Here is a 20,470-nt window from a genome sequence, read left to right as displayed (position 1 = left end):
ACCAATATGAAGACACTAGTGATTTGCAAGGCGCCCATGTAAAGGTCAATAGTTATTATTATATTTAAAGTTTCGGATCAAAAGATAATGGTATACACCTAAAATGAAAACTATGTCTTGCAGAATAAGAGGAATCGATTGTTTTATTTGCTTCATGATACCTCTCTCCTTATAGGTCCACATTATTTATCATTATGCAACTTAAAGAAAGATACCTTTTTTTTAATTAACAAGATACAAGATACATGGCATTTTTTAGAAACTGTAATTTTAAAACTTGAAACAAATAACAGCAAACAAAATAAAGTTAGATCCAATATGTCTGTTGTTGTTTCAAATCCCCCAAAAAGGTTGAATATACCGGTAGGCCTCGTTAAATGAAGCATCCCACAGCGTCAATATAGGCAGCATATTATACGGCCCCAATATTGGTAGCTCCTCAATGCATAAACATAGAAAGAGCAACACAAAATCAAATTCAGTAGCATTACACGGAATCAATATAGGTAACGTTGGTTAACGAATATCAAAAATGACAGCTGTCTTTTAAAGAACTACAAACTGTCGTATGATATTATGATTTCCTTTTACGGGTCAATGTCAATTCCCATTTTTGATGTTAGAAGCATTTTGCTGTCATTTCGTCTTGCCCTCTCCCATCGGACACCCAACGTTCCCTTCTGGAGAGCGTTTCTGCTTGTTGACACGGTGTCAAATTTTCGTTTAGGTTCCTTCCGTTTTGGAATGTCAAATTCGTGGTCCCTGAAACATGATATTTGTTATCGAAAACTATTTATTTTACAAAATTTACCATCTTATTTACTGAGAGCGAGTTTTTCAGCTTGACATCATCCGAAGCAAAGACAATAAAATGTAATCACATTTTATGTCGAATCATGAATTATTAACAGTACTGAGTATCATTTTCAGGCAATTATGACCCCTGTACTCGTCGACGGTTCGAACCCGTGTCCTAGACTCTTAGTGAATACATGAAATTGATCTTCTTCAACTTGGCAATTAACCTTTTTGACGACAGATGCAAATTAATCCTGTTGAATATTACGTATTGATAAGTTTATATAACGAATTTCACATTTTAGGAAACATCTGCATTAGACACATATAATCCTCTTCATTACAATGCATTTTCTGAGCACGTGCCTCAGTGTACAAAGCATACCTTTAAAATAAAATAAATGTTGACTGTCTCCTGGCAATTAAATAATGATTCATTTTAAAAAGACTTTTGTTGTAGACATCTCTAAACCTAAAACATTTTTAAATAATTTTAAATCACAGGATCTTGGCTTACTTTAATCTTATTTTTCGAATGATGTCATTCTGCTGTTGCGTATTGCATCCGTCACTGTTGGTCGGCTGTGCAGTGCTGCTCTCAGTTGATCCAGTCAAGCCATACACATGGGAGCGACTAGTACGGTAAAAAAACTTCCTGAAATCATAAAATTTGATTTAGATTATTTTCTGAAAGCCAATGTGAACACAATCGGTTTGAATTATATCATACCTATATATTTTGGTATGCAATGTAAACGATATTCTTCAAATACCTGATTATTGATTGTAACAATTACCTACTTATTTGGTAAATTATTATATAGAATGGTGGTACGGTAGTCGAGTGGTAACACAATGGTCTACGAATTCAGTGGTCTGGTCCCGGTTCGATCCCTGGCCGGGGCAATCGAAATTTCAAAAATGGCAATAGTATTTCCAACCCAACTAGAGATGTACTGGTAAGAAACCACATACACATACTTATCTAGTCATTAAATGTTTTCAAATATAAACTTACCTGTCTGGGTCTTGACGCATATGCAGCTGCTCTGTTGCTGTTCCAATGAAACGTCCAAACTCGGCAGCAGAAACAGTGCCGCATCCGGTCTTGTCATGGAGAACAAGTTCAGAGAAAAATGTTTCTCCAATTAGACTACTAAACGCTCTAACGTTGTAACAGCCTCCATGGCAAAGTTCGTACAGCATGGTTTTGGCATCGATATGTGACAGTAGTGCCTCCCAGAGCTGTATTGGCCATCCTGCAACGTTCATTGTTGGTGGTGGAAATTTGCAGAACTCAACATGAGACAAGAGACGTTTTCGAAGACTCTCTCTCATTCTGAACCTTTCAAGCGCCGGGATTCCCGAACAGTCCTCTGCCTCCCACCACATTCGAATGTCTCTGCATAAATCTGCTGATTCGATCTCCCCCATTTGACGCATTTCTGATTCAACTTTGTCTGAGAAGTGGGTTGCAGCCATCGCAGATGACATAGGATCTGTAATGTCATCCACCATGATTGGAGTCAGCAATGTTTTCCCCGTTCTTGCAACTCTTTTCCAAGCACTATTGCTTAACCCATCAAGACCACCTTTACAACATTTCCTTCTTGTTCGTGTAAGCAAATGTGTGGCATCGATACACTTCACTTCCAGCTGATTTCTGGCTGTACTGAACTCTGGGTGGTAGAACCATTCTCTAGAAATGCCAGTCTCATTAATACTAATTTTGTCCAAAACTGGAGCTTCAGATTTCCACTTGATATACTGATCGTTCCAAATGATCTCTGCGTAAGCACAGTTTAATGCTTGCTTTGAAACTTTAGTTGTTAGTACTTTGACTGCTAAATCACGCAATGATTTGGTGTGATACTGTTTTTTCGAAGACCTTTTCGAAGATCCTTTTTCCGTTTCAGGCTTTGATAGTCCAAGCATTCCTGAAAGTTCTTCTAATTTGCGAGTTTTAGTTGCCGTTTCGTTCAGTGTCAAGTTTCGCGTCTTTCTAAAGTACCTTACAAGAACTTTAAGCTCTACATCTCGCATGCATTTAAGTTTCATTGACATAGACATACTTTCTTTAATGTGATCTTCTTCTTTGTCATCCCATTGACCTTTGTTGTTGCTTGCTTTGTCTGACTTTAATAAAGCAAGTAAGCAACGTGCATCTTTGTCGGTGACACTATATGGAGTTGTCAACATTTCATTCTCTACTACGTCTTCTTCCGTTGAGTTTGTTTGTATGTCCGAGTTATCTCTAACATCAATACATGCATTTGAATCTTCTCGAATTTCGTGTGTCCCTCCTATTGTATTTTCTTTTGTTGAAGGTTTGTTTCTTTCAAGTTTTATTTTTGGCACATCCGTTATGTAATTGCTCACAATTATTCGTTTGAACTTGTCATTTTGTGCGACAAACCAAGTTGGACAGGTATTGATTTCTCGAAACTTAGTGATTATTGTCTGTTTTCGCATTTGCTCAACTTCTCGCCATACATCTTTCTGGAGTTGAAGTATTGTCAGAGGCTTATTGTCGATTGTTCTAGTAACAATATTGTGCCACTGGCCATCAAAGGATTGACATGGAATGTGTATACCAGCTGCATGACACTTCATATGTACTCCCTCTGATATTTGTCTCATTGTCTGTGTGTCGAGACTGTAACCCTTTGTTAACCACGCAACTGGAACATTATACCTTGTGTTTTTATCCCAACTTCTATTTAGGTCAGAACAAATAAACACAATCGATTCTGATGCCTTTTCTCTTTTAAGTTCATATCTTCTGGCGTGAAAGTCTTGTACTGATTCTAAAAGGCAAGTCATATCATATACAGTTCTTTCTTGGTCAGAGCATGTTTTAGGGTTTCCAACAAATGCAGATGGAAAGAGTCCAATCAATGGTATTGTCTTGCAACATGTATGCATTTCTTCTTTGAGAAGTTTTATTTGATCCGGCAACCTAGTTGGCATCTCTATCTTGGAACCACCAAATAATGAATTTGCGAGCTGCATCGCCTTAGCAAACAAAGATTTATTCCTGTCAACGATAAAGACAGAGGTAAATGTGTCGGTCCAGGACAAGTATATAAGTTTTCCGACATCAAGTGCCTCAATTTCAGATAAACATTGCAGCAGGTATCTTTCTGGGAACTCATAATGTACGTCACGTATTGGGCATTTTATTTCGACTGCATATTCTGAACTTTTCATCGATACGTCTCGTCGCAGACTTCCGTCTGGTGAAACAACTAAAAATGGGTTTAGACATTCGTCATGCACCACGACACAGCCTTCTTCACAGTAAACTAAATCAGGCAAAACGACAGGCAAAATCTTGCCAACAAGTGTTGCTACGGCATTGATTTCATTATCTTGACCATGCTTCATTGCATTAGCTATGTATTCAGATGGTGTTTTGCTGGGGACGCCACAGAACTGACCTTCAAAATAGTCTTTCTGATTTTTCAGACCATCAAACCCAAGCCCTTTGTACAGTGTGCTGCCGGTAATCTTGGCTGATGCACGCAATTCAAACCACCTTTCAGTTCTCTGCTTGATTAATCTTGTACTGTAGTTTTCGTCCACATTTTGAAGTTCATCAATAGCATAAAATGCACTGTTGTTTTCTAAGCTAACGTTCCTATCATCCACAAACAATTTTCCATTGAGTGAAGCCACACACACGCATATTTCTCGAATAACTTTCTCAGATTTCCCAACAAACGTGTCAATGTCATAGATGTATGCAATAATGGCACTTATCGCATAACCAAACTTCCCATTTCTCCAGTTAGTTTCATCACTTCGTTCCATCAACTTATCTTTGGCATACTCTTTTTTCCTTTTTATTTGCTCCATCTCATGTTTTCCTGTTGACACAGTTTTAAGCATATTCAAGAGAAAATGCTTGAGTTGTGCTTTCAGCTCATCTGGCAACCTTTTTAAAGGAACTTTCTTGTCAAATTGACTCCGGATTTGTGAGGATAATACACTTAAGTCTTCAGTAGTCTGCTGCAAAATTGATCTTTTTTCCATTAGTGTTGGTCCGTTTTCAAATCCAATTAGATCAACGTCGCCAAATTGTTGTGTTAAACCTTGTTTGAGTTTTTTGCCATCGAATGTAAGACAAAATGACATGTGACCTGCATTCTGTTCGAGCAATGAAATTACATCATCGTAAATCCCAGGGTCACGTTGGCTGTCACACTTAAAACGATCAAAAGAACGAAGCACTTTGATATCTGGAACAGCAAAGTTTATCTTTGAAGTTTTTGGACTATATTTACTTTTCTCAGAAATACCCAGCGAATATTCAGACTGGTTTTTGAATCCAGCCATAAAATTTACAAATCGACAACCAAACAAACGCCACCCTATTTTCCAAAACAGTTTTGTGTCCTCACTGTATCGCATATGTGTTGTATTTGATGTTTCAAACCATCGCACTACATCGGACCACAACAGTAAAGCAATATTATCAAGTGGAAATAAATCCATCACAATCAGTTTGAAGAAAGTTAACAGTGTTAAATGAAGTTTTGAATGTAATGATAACTTTTCAACAACAACGTCCACCATTTCCTTTAATTCTTTTGCGATGTTATTTGCTATATTAGGGTTGGTAAGTATATTTGATGCATAATCATTTTCCGTTTGTGTGCAATTTTCAACGGTAACATTCTGTGTTTGTGTTGCACTGCACTTATTGTTGTTCTCCTCTTTGTCAAAAATATCATTCATTGGATTTGGCGCGTTGTCACTTTGAATTTGAGAGTTCATATCAATAACCCAGTTAGTATCGCGATTATCATTGTCTTTAAATAGTTCTCGGTGCGATTTTCGTTTTGCTTTATACAAAGGAGATCGAAAGGGTTGCTGAATTGGAGACTTCATTGGTGTTAATTTTCGTTTCATTGCTGTTCGAAAAGGCGAGGTTGTTGGCGGTAGGAATTCAGAAGTGTGATGCAATCCAGTCCTTCGTTTGGTCCGCCCGAGGTGAGACTTTTTTCGTGTCATTCTGAAAAGGAAAATGATATCATAGGAATAAGTACAACATTCAAAATTGAAACAAAATGGTATTCAATATTCAATCAACCGGCGTATACCACTATCTTTTACGGAATCCGGATAGTGCCATCTATAATCTCGCCCTTCTTTCATCAAGGGGGACACACGAAGCGATACACGATATTTTGCGCGACAGTCGCGGCGACGCACGATATTTTGCGCGATACACGGAGCAACGAGCGAGAATGTACCAGGAAATATCGCCCTTGTGTAGGTAGCCCAAAAGGCGATATATCGTGTTAAATATATCGTGCGTCGCCGCGACTGTCGCGCAAAATATCGTGCGTCGCCGCGACTGTCCCGCAAAATATCGTGTATCGCTTCGTGTGTCGTGTCTCGCGTTCAAAGGACCACGCACGAAACACGAAGCGACGCACGATATTTTGCGCGACAGTCGCGGCGACACGCGATATTTGTACTGTTCAAGTTTCGCTATAATCATATCGCCTGTCGACTGTCGCGTTTTCAAAAAATCAGGGGAGACAAAAAGGGGCTATTTTTACTGCATTCATAATCCGAATGTCAATTTCAAATGCTTCGATTGGTTTTATTGCTCGTTTGTGTTTTCTAATTGCATAACAGTGCTTTCGAAACATTGATTTGGCGTGTTATTATTCTGATTTTATTTTTGGTTTTACAAATGGGCAACATTATTTGTGTTTTCAATTTATTCATTAAGAGAAAATAATAAGATAACATTGGTTGTTATATTTATCCTCATCTGATGATGCGGATGGAATTAAATTATGTTCATATATTGTAATACGTAGGTATGTCTCTTTTTATCATGGTTAGGTTAAAACAAACAAGCAAGTAAGTTTATCTGGACGAAGCGGGTACAGATTTTTTATTCGAATGAGTGGTGTTGCTCTCAGTAATTTTAATCAGGCTGACAATATATGAATGTGCTAATTAATATTAAGAATGGGTTTTAATATTCTCAAACTTTTTAGACTCGGAAAATTGGGCGTCGCTCTGCGAAAAATGGGTTTAATGCATGTGTGTAAAGTGTTGTCTCAGATTAGCCTGTGTAGTCCGCACAGGCTTATCAGGGACGACTCGTGCCGCTTGTATGATTCTTTTCGTTTCAGAAGTCTCTTCTTAGAAGAACGCCCAGTTTAGACGGAAAGTGGCGTACCTGATTAGCCTGTGCGGACTGCAAATGCTAATATGGGACAACACTTAACGCACATGCTTTCAACCCCCTTTTCACAGAGCGAGGCTCAGTTCAATTTTGCTATTATATTAAATTTATACTGGTACGTTGCTAACGGAGACGCCGTGCTACAACCTGTAACTCGAGCCCATTGTCGTAAAGTGTCTCAACATTCAGGTGTTCAATACGTTTTCCCAAACACCGTATATTTTGTTTTTATTAACTTTCAACATTTTAGTAAAATGCTCGTGTGCCGAAAATATAGTATTATGAATTGCGGAACAGTAGCAACACTGTAGAGATGATTCTCACAGTTCTTCTATAAATTGTTCCCTCAATCTTCACAGCTGAGCAAAACATATGCATACAATTGTGTTCATTCAAATTGCATTCTTTAACTACCAAATCTTAATATTAAGATAATATTTAATATTAAATATATTTGGACAACTAACAAAACAGCATGAGAAAAATAACATTCCGACAAATTATTTTTCAATTCTTTTGAGATCTTCATTTTACAATACTCCGCTCCGAATCGCGATTTATTTTATGATGATAATGGCGATGAAGATGGAGATGATGATGATGAAGATGTTGATGATGATTTGATTTGAACAGTACATATCGAGTATCGCTTCGTGTGTCGTGTGTCGCGGTCTGAAATTAGACCGCGTTACACGAAATTCGGATAATATGGGCGATATTTGAATAATAAAATATCGCGCGTCGCCGCGACTGTCGCGCAAAATATCGTGTATCGCTTCGTGTGTCGTGTGTCGCCCTTGATGAAAGAAGGGCAAGAATATAGATGTCACTATCCGGATTCCGTAATCTTAACCAACCTGCGTTTGCCATAATCCAGCTTCAGCAAACTGCGTTTGCTCAACCAACCCGCGTTTGTAAATTTTTGAAATAGCAAGAACTGCCCAAATTAAATATAACAACAACAACTTATATCGCAAATACAATAAATCATCAAAAATTAAGCATCGTGTGCTCTCATTTTTCTAGAAATATGATTTATTCGTGAATGGAAAGTAAAAAAATATAAAATCAAACTGCGTTTGCATCGAAAATCTAAAGTTTGTGTCGAAGTGTTCTTAAAAACTGCAAAGCTTCGAAACAAGTGCAATGCGTCTTAATATGCGAAAAGGTATGAAGCATGTCATAAGCTTTGTATTGTCCAGAAATTTTAACATATTCTCTATAAAAAGATGAAAATTACCTGACGGAGCGGGATTCCTGATGTAATTCAACAACCTGCGTTGACTTTTGTGGTCACGTGACAAAAGTTGTTCATCCCCGGTGCACCGATTTACTTCAAATTGATACTGAACATCTCTTATGACAATACGGTCCATTGCAACTATGCATGGTCCCATTACCAACCCTGGGGCGCCCCCTGGGTCAAACATGCAGCGTGGGCATTCTAGTTCTCTATGTTATTGCAAAACTGTTCACAAAAAGTCTACTGAAGCATCATTAAAGCAAAACCACATTCTAAAGTTATAAGTATCAAACTAAACTTTTTTATATCAACATTTCTTTTTGGGGCTGATATGCTAATAAATGCAAATTAAATGCCAGAGAAATGTTAAGATCTTGATAAACTCAAACTAAACAACTGCATTACAAATGAAAATGCGTTTTTACTGACCTGAATAATTAACGAAGAACTTATTTGTTTTATCAAAATTTTGCTAGATTGCACATTTTAAGCATGTGCATTTGTCCACATTTATGCATGTGCACTTTCATGAAGAATTTCATCAAATACTGTGAAACCATTATTCATCTCCAGGCATTAATTTTCGTGTATTTCGTTAGTTGACCGATCGACGAATTTAAGATCCTAACGAACAATTATATCCCATATTTGAACAAATTTAAGACTGAATTACCGAAGTTAGAGGCATTAAAATCCAACGTAATTCACGCATACATACTTCATCTGTTTCGTAATCAAGTTAAATCCGGTTTTGACACAGAGGGGATTACACAGTGTTTTTAACTGACACGTGACATTGCTGTAAAACGCGTGTGCAGTACCGCTGTATCGATTGCGTTGACTTCGTTTGGGTATAATAGTAATGATATGCGCTTATTGTTAACAACTTTATTACCCATTGTGTGTATTGTGTTTTTCAGCGTTGTTACAGATTATGCAGCCTCCACGCAGCGAATCAGGATCAAAGACAATAAACGAAATTAAAAATGACGATGAGTGGTCAACAGCTGACTGATATACATTCTCCACATTGATTACAAATTAATGCAGAACATACTGATTTGTGTTTGGTTGTTTGCTTTTGACTACAATAAAGGTGTGAAAATTAAGGTTGTGTTTGTATGGGTTATCTATCATTTTAATCATTGACAGCTTTGATAAGTTTAACAATACATATTTCAAATCATTGTTATTTGCCGACAATATAAATGAAAGTATTGTCTGCTAAAATGCAATTGAAAACGTAACATGTAAAGAGAAACAAGCAAATTCGTTGAATTCATATCCCCCGCCAATATACTTCTGGACACAAAAGTTTTCTGGACACACAAACAAAGCATTTTTTCAAGATACAAAGGGCCATAATTACGTTATTATCCGATGGTGTACAATGCCATTTGGCGTGCATCATCCTCTTATCTATATATATACTCATACCAAGTTTCAATGAAATCCGCCAAAGCACTTCCAAGATACACTACGCGACCCGTGATTTTTTCTGCGATTCTCTCATCACCGCAATCGATGCCATGTGACAAATTTGGGTGATGTCTCGGCGACTCCACGGTGACCGTCGCGCGATGTATCTCGCTGTTACGCAATAAGCGCGAATCACAGCAAACCGCCGTGGCTCACATTTTTAAGCGAGTTATGTTAAGGGTTACACTAACATGTACATGTAACATATATGTATACACTTACATTATACATTGCAATAATAAAGCTTTTGTTGTTGTTGTATACAATGGGCGTATTAGCTAAAATACTCCCGTTCCAACATGAACTTGATGAAGTAATGTCCAAAGCTTTAGCGGCTCCAAATTAATATAACAGCGCAGAATGATCATGCAATAATTATTGAACATAACATGTAAACATTACTTAACTAATTGCATTAGCAGAATGTTTATTAAAACTTACAAGCAATTATATTCCAGGCCCGAATACACTACCACTGTTCAAATTCCATATTGTTGCCATATACATGTAGCACTGTGTAAATTGAAAGTTGCATAGTGTTTCGTCATTGGTCGGTTATAAATACCTTGTTTCTCTATACATGGTATTTGATTTAGACGAAACTAATAATTTGGTAATTTACGAGAAATATGATATAAGTTTTCCATTTAAACTTTGATCTTACCATGTGTGTTTATTGACGTTATTAATTATGTTAAGACTTATTTTTGCATTTCATTAAGAATTATAATGTGTAGCCCTTTTGTAAACAGTGTTTAGCAAAATATTCGCGCATTAAAGGGGCCTTTTCACAGATTTTGGCATGTTTTGAAGATTGTCATTAAATGCTTTATATTGAAAATTTTAACATTGGATATAAAAGCTTTACTAAAAAATAAAGAATAAAATTTTTAAAAAGAAAAAAAGGTAACCCTCAGCAGGGCTCAAACCACTGACCCCTGGTGTAAAAAATCTCCCACTTAGACTGCTCGGCCATCCTTCGAAATACAATGACAGGTGTATTTTATACTTCATATAACCAATCCTCGTAGTTTCACAAAATATAACGATAACAACAGAACTCTCCAAATTATTAATTTGTTTCGCTTTGCAAAGCTTTATAATTTTCGGGTTTTTAAATCTTCAAAGGTTGCATATGATGGCTATTTTAGAGCATGGTAAATGTTCAGTATAACTTTTTCCTCACAAATATCATAACTAAAACGAAGATTTGCGAATCTGAAACAACTTTTTTCAATTTTGTCAATTGAGTTGACCCAAACGTGAAAAGGCCCCTTTAAGACATGGAAAATTGTTTAAGTAACACTTTCATTTAAAGGTTAAATGTCATTGATAGATTATGTCTAATTATTTGGACTAAATTATGCTATACTTATTTATTTTCTGTTTCAGGCTCCAATGCGAATAACTTGTGTTACTCGCGTTACTTTCAGAGCGTTGTACATACATGCACAATGCTTGATAAGCCGGAAATACATTACTGTTCTATTTTTAAGTATATGTTATTATGACATTGTGTTATATAATACGTTGTTATTACATCATTGCCTATATATTAAAGCCATTAAACATTGTGTTTGTTTGCTGAAAAAAAAACACGAGAATATCAACGTAGCACTTAGCGTTCGCAGAGTTCAATAAATTTGATGATGATGTATAATGTACATGAATTTCTCTGGGTTTTCACGCCCAAAACAAAAAAACCCCTCAACATTTGATTATTTATTGTGTACTGTCCAGCGGGTGATAGTGTTTGTTCTAGTGTCTAATTGGCACTCTTTGTACGTGTTCAAACTGTGAAAAGATGTGACATTCACAGAAACAACAGGATGGCGCTGCCAATTAAGTGCGAGAATGGATCAAAGGGCAATGACAAAAAATAACAGTTTGCATATATTTTTCGGCGTTTACTCAGATGGTCTCTCACAACAAAAAAACTTTACAAGTCAAGGTATTATGTTTTACTTCTATCAGTAACGATACGGATACGGCGTGTTTGATTTGAAATGACTTTAAAAGAAATATCAAATTGTTGGCGATATAATTGTTTTAAAAATACCAGAGAAACATTTAACCGAAATCAACAGAATTCAATGCTTTGTGCTACACAGTTTGTACAAAAAAACTAATACTTGCACGCTCGTATACCTTGACCTTGTTCATTGCCGCATAATTTTCGCGCTCTTTTATCGGGAAATATACATGATGACTATATTAGAAGCATTTGTAAACGTCGTGTTAACATTCAAACATTGGAAGTGTGTTTCGGATTATAAATTATTATTCTCATTTGGGAATTTAACAGAACATTTATACTGATGGTATATTTGTTTTGAATTGATTATTAATTTGTTGCAACGCTTTAAGTGTCGAAAAATGTTTTGATAATATTATGCATTAACAGCACAATTTCCAGGAGGAAAACTTTTTTTTACATGAAGGCGTATGACGCAATAAAACGTTTTTTGTAAGATCGTATTGCATTCAATCTGAATTTAAATACGCTCTTCCCACATTATGCATTGTACTCTTTACACTTCTGAAAAATGGCGTAGTCATATGGTTGTGTAAATGAAATTCTCAAACATATTTACAGACATAAATGTTTAAGATTATTTTTTTGTAAGTGATGTTGTAATTATGTTGGATTATTTGATAATTGTGAACATTAGAAAAGCGTTATGTATACAGTTATCGATACGATTCGGTTTATATGCATGCATTGCCGAATCATCGATGTCACTGATATCCACTGTAATCACGGCGAATCACCGCAAAACTGAGGGGAATCAGGGCGAAGATTATCTTGCTCTCGCGCAACGGCGAAGTGACGAATCACGTGAAATCACGGTGATTTTCCACTCAAAAAGCAAACTGTCCGCCTTGACTCCGCGAATTAGGCAACAATCAGGGGTCGCGTAGTGTATGGCTCCGGACAAAGCATTTTTTCAAGATACAAAGGGCCATAACTTCGTTATTAACAGATGGTTTACAGTGCCATTTGGCGTGCATCATCCTCTTATCCATATATATACTCATACCAAGTTTCAATGAAATCCGCCAAAGCACTTCCAAGATATGGCTCCGGACACAAAATTGCCGGACGTACGGACGGAAGGACAACGCCAAAACAATATCGCTCCGCCTATGGCAGGGGATAATTAGCAATCATGATGATAAGTTTCATCCAAACGTAGGGTTATTGTTTACATAAATTCACTTTCATTTTTGCGCGATTTTCAGGAAATCCCCGGGAAACACATTTTCTTCATGACTGAGTATGACCAATAAAGCATTGCTTTAAATACTATTGCATTCAATCTAATTTAAACTCTTAAAATTTTATTGAAAACTGACCAAAGTAGTTTGCTAACACTAATTATAACAATGTTCGCACCTTCTTTAATTGGCCCTGATAAAGGAAAGATTGTTATCAGTTTTGCCATACTAGTAATTGAAAAAGACCGATTGGCAATTGCCCTCACTGTTTTAAACAATCGTTTAAGGTTATTCAGTCCCACCAATTTGCTCATCATACAAATGAACTTGTCAATACACTAATGGGGGCCCCTTACTGATCACCTGATAACAAGACTAGTATATTGACATGTGACAAACAGGCCCCACCTCCTGCAAGTGACTCCCAAGTGTCCTCCCTCTTTCCTCACTACAATTTATCGCAACTGCGATATATTTCGGACATGTATAACAAACAATTTGGATATTGACTGACACATTTTATCATGTTTTTATTATTTTAATTCAAAGTCAGAAATTGGCGAATTTAAGTGCTGACGAAAAAACAATTTAAAAACAAGATGTGTTTGTGAAACACAATGTCCCCCTATATATGACCTTGACCTTGTGAAGGATGACCTTGACCTTGTGAAGGATGACCTTGACCTTGTGAAGGATGACCTTGACCTTTCACCACTCAAAATGTGCAGCTCCATGAGATACACATGCATGCCAAATATCAAGTTGCTATCTTCAATATTGCAAAAGTATTCATAAAATAAGCGCTTTGGGCCACATATATTTGACCTCTGACCTTGAAGGATGACCATGACCTTGACCTTTCAACACTCAAAATGTGCAGCTCCATAAGATACACATGCATGCCAAATATCAAGTTGCTATCTTCAATATTGCAAAAGTATTCATAAAATAAGCGATTTGGGCCACATATATTCGACCTCTGACCTTGAAGGATGACCTTGACCTTGACCATTCACCACTCAAAATGTGCAGCTTCATAAGATACACATGCATGCCAAATATGAAGTTGCTATCTTCAATATAGCAAAAGTTATTACAAAATGTTAAAGTTGGCGCAAACAGATCATTGCAGACCAACAGACAGACAGGGCAAAAACAATATGTCCCCCACTACTATAGTGGGGGACATAAAAACAACGATATTTCGTGCTGGCAAAAAATAAGGTTTCACAGTATCTGGAATTAATTTCACAACATAAGGCCATGCCCATAGCGATGATGCCAAATAAACAAGGTGCAGGTCATTGTAGAAACTTATATAATACCAGCATATGTTTAATTTGATGCAAGTTATAATTTTTCAAACACATCCTAGTTGTTTGTATGGAGATAAACAATTTCATATCGAGATTTAAAATCATTTATAAACTGGATCCATGAATAACAGCAGATATACAACTCAGTCAGGCTCTGAACAAATCAGTAGCCTTATTTCAGTGGACAGTAGCCCCTCTGAATCTGAATAAATGCTCCCCTATTATATTTCACTGATATAGGACTGTAACAGCAGTTCCATTGAGGTAGTGGTTGGTATATATAGGGATGCCATAAATTTATAGGGCATGCAGACTGACTATGAACAAGTACAGGGATACACAACTGCTACACTATTGGTTGCCAAATGCTACTTAAGGAGGAGATATTAACTGTGAAATGTGTATTAACAATAATTATATATATATATTTTTATTCAATTATAATATTCATTAATGGGAATATAAATTTTCGGGCAAACATTGTGAGTTTTCTGGTATAAATTAACTTAAAATATATTTAATTATATTATCAATTAATCAGATACAAATTGTTTGCGTTCAATTGAGTAAAATTGATTGAAATTATTAAACAAGAATATTAAAAAATTTCCAGTAAATGTTGGTGAAAATTTGGAATGCTAACTGCAGACTTAAATATTCAAAAATAATATATATATATAATAAAAGAGCAAAATAAAAAAATAATTGGAAAACAATTTAGTTATTAGAAAACACAAATTAACAAAAGGAATATTTAAACAGTGAAGTTAAACCAACAACATCTGGAATACTCGCAACAGGTGATGATATATTCTAACAATTCTTTTTTTTCACTTAATAATACTCTACTGTTGTTTATGGATTGGTCTTTATATGATTTATGATCCACAGCTGTCCAATTCGTGTTCTAATAGTTATTGTATATGCATGATTGTATTTCATTGTTATTTATTAATCTATTAAATATCAAACGCAAATTTTGAACCTTTATCACTATTTCTGCTATGCATGGTAAAAAAATTGACATTAATTATAAACTTTGCGCGTACGGATTTTTCAAATTATTGTGATATTTCATATAATAAACAAACAAGATTTGTGAGGCATCAATACTGAATGACTACCAGATAACTTAAATTAAAGCATAAAAAAAAACACTCCAAGCAATTTCTTTAAACATGAAAACTTGCCCTTTACTTAAAAATGGTCATATTGACAGAGTGGGTGGGATACAATACACCTTATAAACTAAAAGCACACATAATATTAGTATATTGTTCATCTTACCAAAAATGATATACATAATGGGAAGAAAAGAAAATGTACGATTCATTTCATCTAATTAACTACATAAACAGATTTCCTTTATGCAAAACTCTATCATATTAAATGGACCAGGATATAAAGGCCATTTTGTCCAGGACGTATGTTTTATTAGCAAGGTCATGAAGATATCAGTTTGACCATAAATGTCATGAACATCATTGTAAAGATAGGTGACAATTATCACTGTAGAGGATTTTTCATGTGTAAGTTATTTTTTTATGATTTGTATAGAAAAAGAAATTTAAAGCATATTTATGTGTGTAGCCTTTTGTAATTTTGAGGTATAATACTACTAATTCTTCAAAAACTGACTTTAATTGTTAGTATGTAAGATTCTGAGAGTGAGCCTATTGGTATTTTGAGAATATTTTGAGGTAGTTTGCTCTGTATAAAGGTGGTTTAATGAATGTGCATAAAGTGTTGTCCCAGATTAGTCCATGCAGATTCCACACAGGCAAATCAGGGATTACACTTTCTTCTTTTATGATATTTTTGTTTAAAAAAAAACAAGAGATGTGTTTGTCAGAAACACAATGCCCCCTACTGCATCGCTTTGATTTATTATTATTTTTCTATCATTTGGCAGTTACAGGTAATTATCTCCCTTTAAAGTGTATGACTTCCCTTGGATTTTTTTTAACCTTTGACCTTGAAGGATGACCTTGACCTTTCACCACTCAAAATGTGAAGCTCCATGAGATACACATGCATGCCAAAAATCAAGTTGCTATCTTCAATATTGCAAAAGTTATTGCAAAACTTTAACCAAGGTTTAAGTTTTGGGACAGACAGACAGACACACACAATGACAGACAGACAGGCCAAAAACAATATAACCCCGATCAATTGATCCGAGGGCATAAAAATTCTTTTAATCAAAATCCAGATGGCAAGTTTCTTCCCTAATTAGCCTGTGCTCATACATTAATCCCCTTTCCACAGAGCGCGTCTCATATGGTTTCTTATATTAGCATTGTTTTAGGTCATTAGCAAGATTGTGTTTTTTATTTATTTGAAATCTTAGGTTTTATATACAATTATTCATAATTTTGAGGTATAAAACATATATCGGTCACCTTATTTGATAGCAGATATCATTGAGCAACCAGAGCATACGCACATTTGGTTCTTGAACTGTAAATTCTTATGAAATTCATTTACTTCATGAGAAATGAATCCAAGAATTGTACATATAGTTCTTAACATTAATTTTTAATGTTTTAGTTTACTAAAAATGATTTATATTATAAGTTCAAAAGCATTATATATATATATATATATATATATATATATATATATATATATATATATATATATATAGACATACACATCCATCATCCTTAGTTTTATCAAACTGTTCCTGTTAAAATATATTGTTTCTCATTGGTCTATATTTCAAAATATCATGGGACAGAAATTGGACTATTATGAGAATAAAATTGAATAGTTTATTGATATTAAAATAAATAGGGAATGTTTTTGTTAAAAAATATTTCAGTTTGTAAACAAATAGTCATTGGTTACATATTTATTCCATGAATTGAATCTCACAAAACACAAAGCTGTAATGTTAATGTAGAACCATCAATATATTATAACAATCTATCAGTCTGTAAGCTAAGAACAACTCCAGTCAGTAAAATTATCACCCAAGCAACTGACAGTTCTAGAATGTATCAAAGAATGTATCACATCTGCACATGGATTTGATTACAGCACATAAGAGTGACATACACATAATGCTTATGATTGAGTGGCTCTTGTCATAATTTTTTTTTAGATCTCTTGCTGTCTATTTCAGAACCTACAAAAAATGACATACTATGACATACTATGCAGCACATCATGCAAAAATGTTTTTTTTATGATATATGCTGCTAGGGTAGCTCCAGCCCAGCCTGCGCATCTGCGCTGTCTAGCCAAGTGCTTCGCTGTCCGCTATTGAGACCAAGGAACCTTGCTTGACTTTACAGCTGACAACGTAGGTCATGAAAAGATTGTGTGGATGTGCTGAGTATGTCTGGAGCTTCGCTGGCCGCGTATGTTATAAGACCCATTTTCCCACAAGGGGGTCATGTCATTTGAAACAATAACCACTATTTACAGTGCTTAAGTGTGTGTTTCTATTTTTCTAATTCAAGGCTGTTAAAGAGACTCATTCCAATGAAACAAGTATATATTTTTCCTAAAAGGGTCATACAAATTTCCATATGTTTTTTTAATGAAATCTCAGCATTGCAGAGTTCATGTCCAATCCAGCACTATCAGCTGAATCTTAGAAAATACAATATTGAAAACACTTTTATTCTCAATACATGTATGTAAACATTTTTTAGTTTAAACAAATCACACTAATTTCTAAACTTAAGTCAAACAACTTGATTTTTCCCAATTCAAATGGACTCCGACCCCCTTCCCAAAATTGGTAGAAAATCACACTGTCAGTTATGAACTACATGTAAGCAACTATTACATAGTTCATATAAATGAATCTTTAATCAACATCCAATTTCATACAACGCAAAAAGAGAATACATTCTTCTAGCAATGTTTACAAAGTAATAAGTTGCTAGCAGGAATTCTGTATGTGACGCAAAGTATCATGAATTCAACTTTCCCTTGGGGACTGCACTAATACTACTTTAGTTTCTTTCTATCCACTTCCAAACTCTTTGTACTGCAAAACAAGGTGTGGCATATATGGTGTGTCAGTTTGCTTTGCTTTGGTAAAATAAGATTATTGTCAACAAGTTTGTTTGACACAGTCAGTATACAATAAATGACATCAAATTCCAACTAGAGCTTGGTCACAGACATGACGAATACCCCCACATGCCGCATTGACACATAAAATTTGCATGTCGTCTTCACAAAAAACAGCAGACACCATGCTCAATTTTTATAACACACTAAATGACCCTTGACCTAGTTTTTGACCCAGAAAGGCCCATGTTCTAACTTGGCCTTAAGATCATCTCCATAAAACTTCTGACCAAGTTTGGTGAAGATCGGATGTAAACTTCTTGAATTAGAGAGCGGACACCATGCTGAATGTTAAAAAACACACTAAGTGACCCCGTGACCTAGTTTTAGTCCCGGAATGGCCCATGTTCAAACTTGTCCTAGAGATCATTTAGATAACTTGTGACCAAGTTTGGTGAGGATTGGATAAAAACTACTTGAATTAGAGAGCGGACAACATGGTGAATGTTTAAAATGCACTAAGATACCCCGTGACCTAGTTTTTGACCAGGCATGACCCATATTCAAACTTGACCTAGACATCATCTAGATACAACTTCAGACCAAGTTTGGTGAAGATTGGATGAAAAACTACTTGAATTAGAGAGCGGACAATATTGTGATGTTTAAAACGCACTTAGTGACCCCATGACCTTGTTTTTGACCCCGCATGACCCATATTCAACATGCTCTAGACATTATCAAGATACAACTTCTGACCAATTTTGGTGAAGATTGGATAAAAACTACTTAAATTAGAGAGCGGACAACATGGTGAGGTTTAAAACACACTAAGTGTCCTACTTTTTGACCCGGCATGGCCCATGTTCGAACTTGACCTACACATTATCTAGTTACAACTTTTGACCCAGTGTGGTGAAGATCGGATGAAAACTACTTGAAATAGAGAGCGGACAACATGCTGAATGTTTAAAACGCACTAAGTGACCCCGTGACCTAGTTTTTGACCCGGCAAGGCCCATGTTCGAACTTGGCCTTAAGATCATCTAGATACAACTTCTGACCAAGTTTGGTGAAGATCGGATGAAAACTACTTGAAATAGAGAGCGGACAACATGCTGAATGTTTAAAACGCACTAAGTGACCCCGTGACCTAGTTTTTGACCCGACAAGGCCCATGTTTGAACTTGGCCTACACATTATGTAGATACAACTTCTGACCAAGTTTGGTGAAGATTGGATGAAAACTACTTGAAATAGAGAGCGGACACTTAATACGGACAGTCCGACAGACAAGCTCACTCCTATATACCCTCCTAAACTTTGTTTGTGGAGGTATAATTAATGTTCATAGATGGGAAAGTTTCATATCACAGACTTCTCCTCATTAAATTCTACTTAGTGGTCATGTAGTGTGTGGCCATGTAATGGTTTCATTGGTTGAATCTGGATGCATGCTCAAAACTGAAATTAAAATATCCTATTTATAACAAATTACAACTTTTTTGAATCCAATATTATTATCAAAATTGAATATCTTATGTAATTACTAATTCCAAACACTTATTTGGCTAAGTTGACCGTTAGCTGATCAATTCCAACTGCTACACGCATGCAATGTCTTAGACCAAGTATTGAAATAATAGCATAAAACTGTCACTACATTATAGCCACAAAATGTCCCAAACATTGAATCATATTGACCCATTAGCAAATTCTTGCATTGACTGAACTACTGTTGACCACAAAACCATGCCCCCACCCCCATTCCTGAGCGCCACTCCATCCAAATCTGATAGTAATGGACGTATCATATAATGCAATCAGACGTTAATATGTCCAGTAATATCAGATATGCCTTACTATGATTGTCCAATCACTCACTGACCATGTATGGAGATCAGTATCAGTAAGACTTAGTTTTATTATCATGATTAAACAAATTGCTTTGATTATAAAGCACTACTTTTTTTTGGACTTATTGTTATAATATATTTTCTTACTAATATAATTATTATTGTTATCACTATCATCACTATCACTATCATCACTATCACTATCACTATCATCATCATCATCATCATCATCATCATCATCATCATCATCATCATCATCATCATCACCACCACCATCATCATCACCATCATCATCATCATCACCACCATCACCATGGAC

The 20,470-nt window shown here is 35.6% G+C and overlaps 3 protein-coding genes across 4 annotated transcripts in view; 1 reads left to right on the top strand and 2 right to left on the bottom strand.

Annotated features, from left to right (window-relative positions):
• LOC127833381 (26S proteasome non-ATPase regulatory subunit 1-like) overlaps window positions 1–20,470 on the bottom strand; it is a 272,314-nt gene that overhangs the window by 47,796 nt on the left and 204,048 nt on the right. The gene's annotated exons all lie outside the window — the stretch shown is intronic.
• On the bottom strand, window positions 208–8,330 carry LOC127833380 (uncharacterized). 2 transcript variants are annotated; one of them, XR_008027391.1, is made up of 3 exons: window positions 8,250–8,330; window positions 1,316–1,453; window positions 208–762 (listed from the first exon to the last, which is right to left on the bottom strand). XR_008027391.1 is itself a non-coding variant. In XM_052358603.1 (3 exons), exons 1-3 carry the CDS (start codon window positions 5,209–5,211, stop codon window positions 588–590), a joined length of 3,708 nt encoding a protein of 1,235 aa, XP_052214563.1. In that variant the 5' UTR covers window positions 5,212–5,216; the 3' UTR covers window positions 208–587. The 2 variants fall into 2 exon arrangements, 1 of the variants encoding a protein (XP_052214563.1); XM_052358603.1 differs by lacking the exon at window positions 8,250–8,330 and adding an exon at window positions 1,817–5,216.
• Window positions 14,947–20,470, top strand: part of LOC127833383 (5-hydroxytryptamine receptor 2C-like) — a 30,190-nt gene continuing 24,666 nt past the window's right edge. The window contains exon 1 of the mRNA XM_052358609.1: window positions 14,947–15,066. The gene's annotated coding sequence lies outside the window, so the exon portion shown is untranslated. The remainder of the gene's footprint in view (window positions 15,067–20,470) is intronic.

This window comes from Dreissena polymorpha, chromosome 6, assembly GCF_020536995.1.
Source record: "Dreissena polymorpha isolate Duluth1 chromosome 6, UMN_Dpol_1.0, whole genome shotgun sequence".
In the NCBI taxonomy this organism is placed as follows: Eukaryota; Metazoa; Mollusca; class Bivalvia; order Myida; family Dreissenidae; genus Dreissena; species Dreissena polymorpha.
This window is presented reverse-complemented; position numbering and strand designations above follow the sequence as displayed.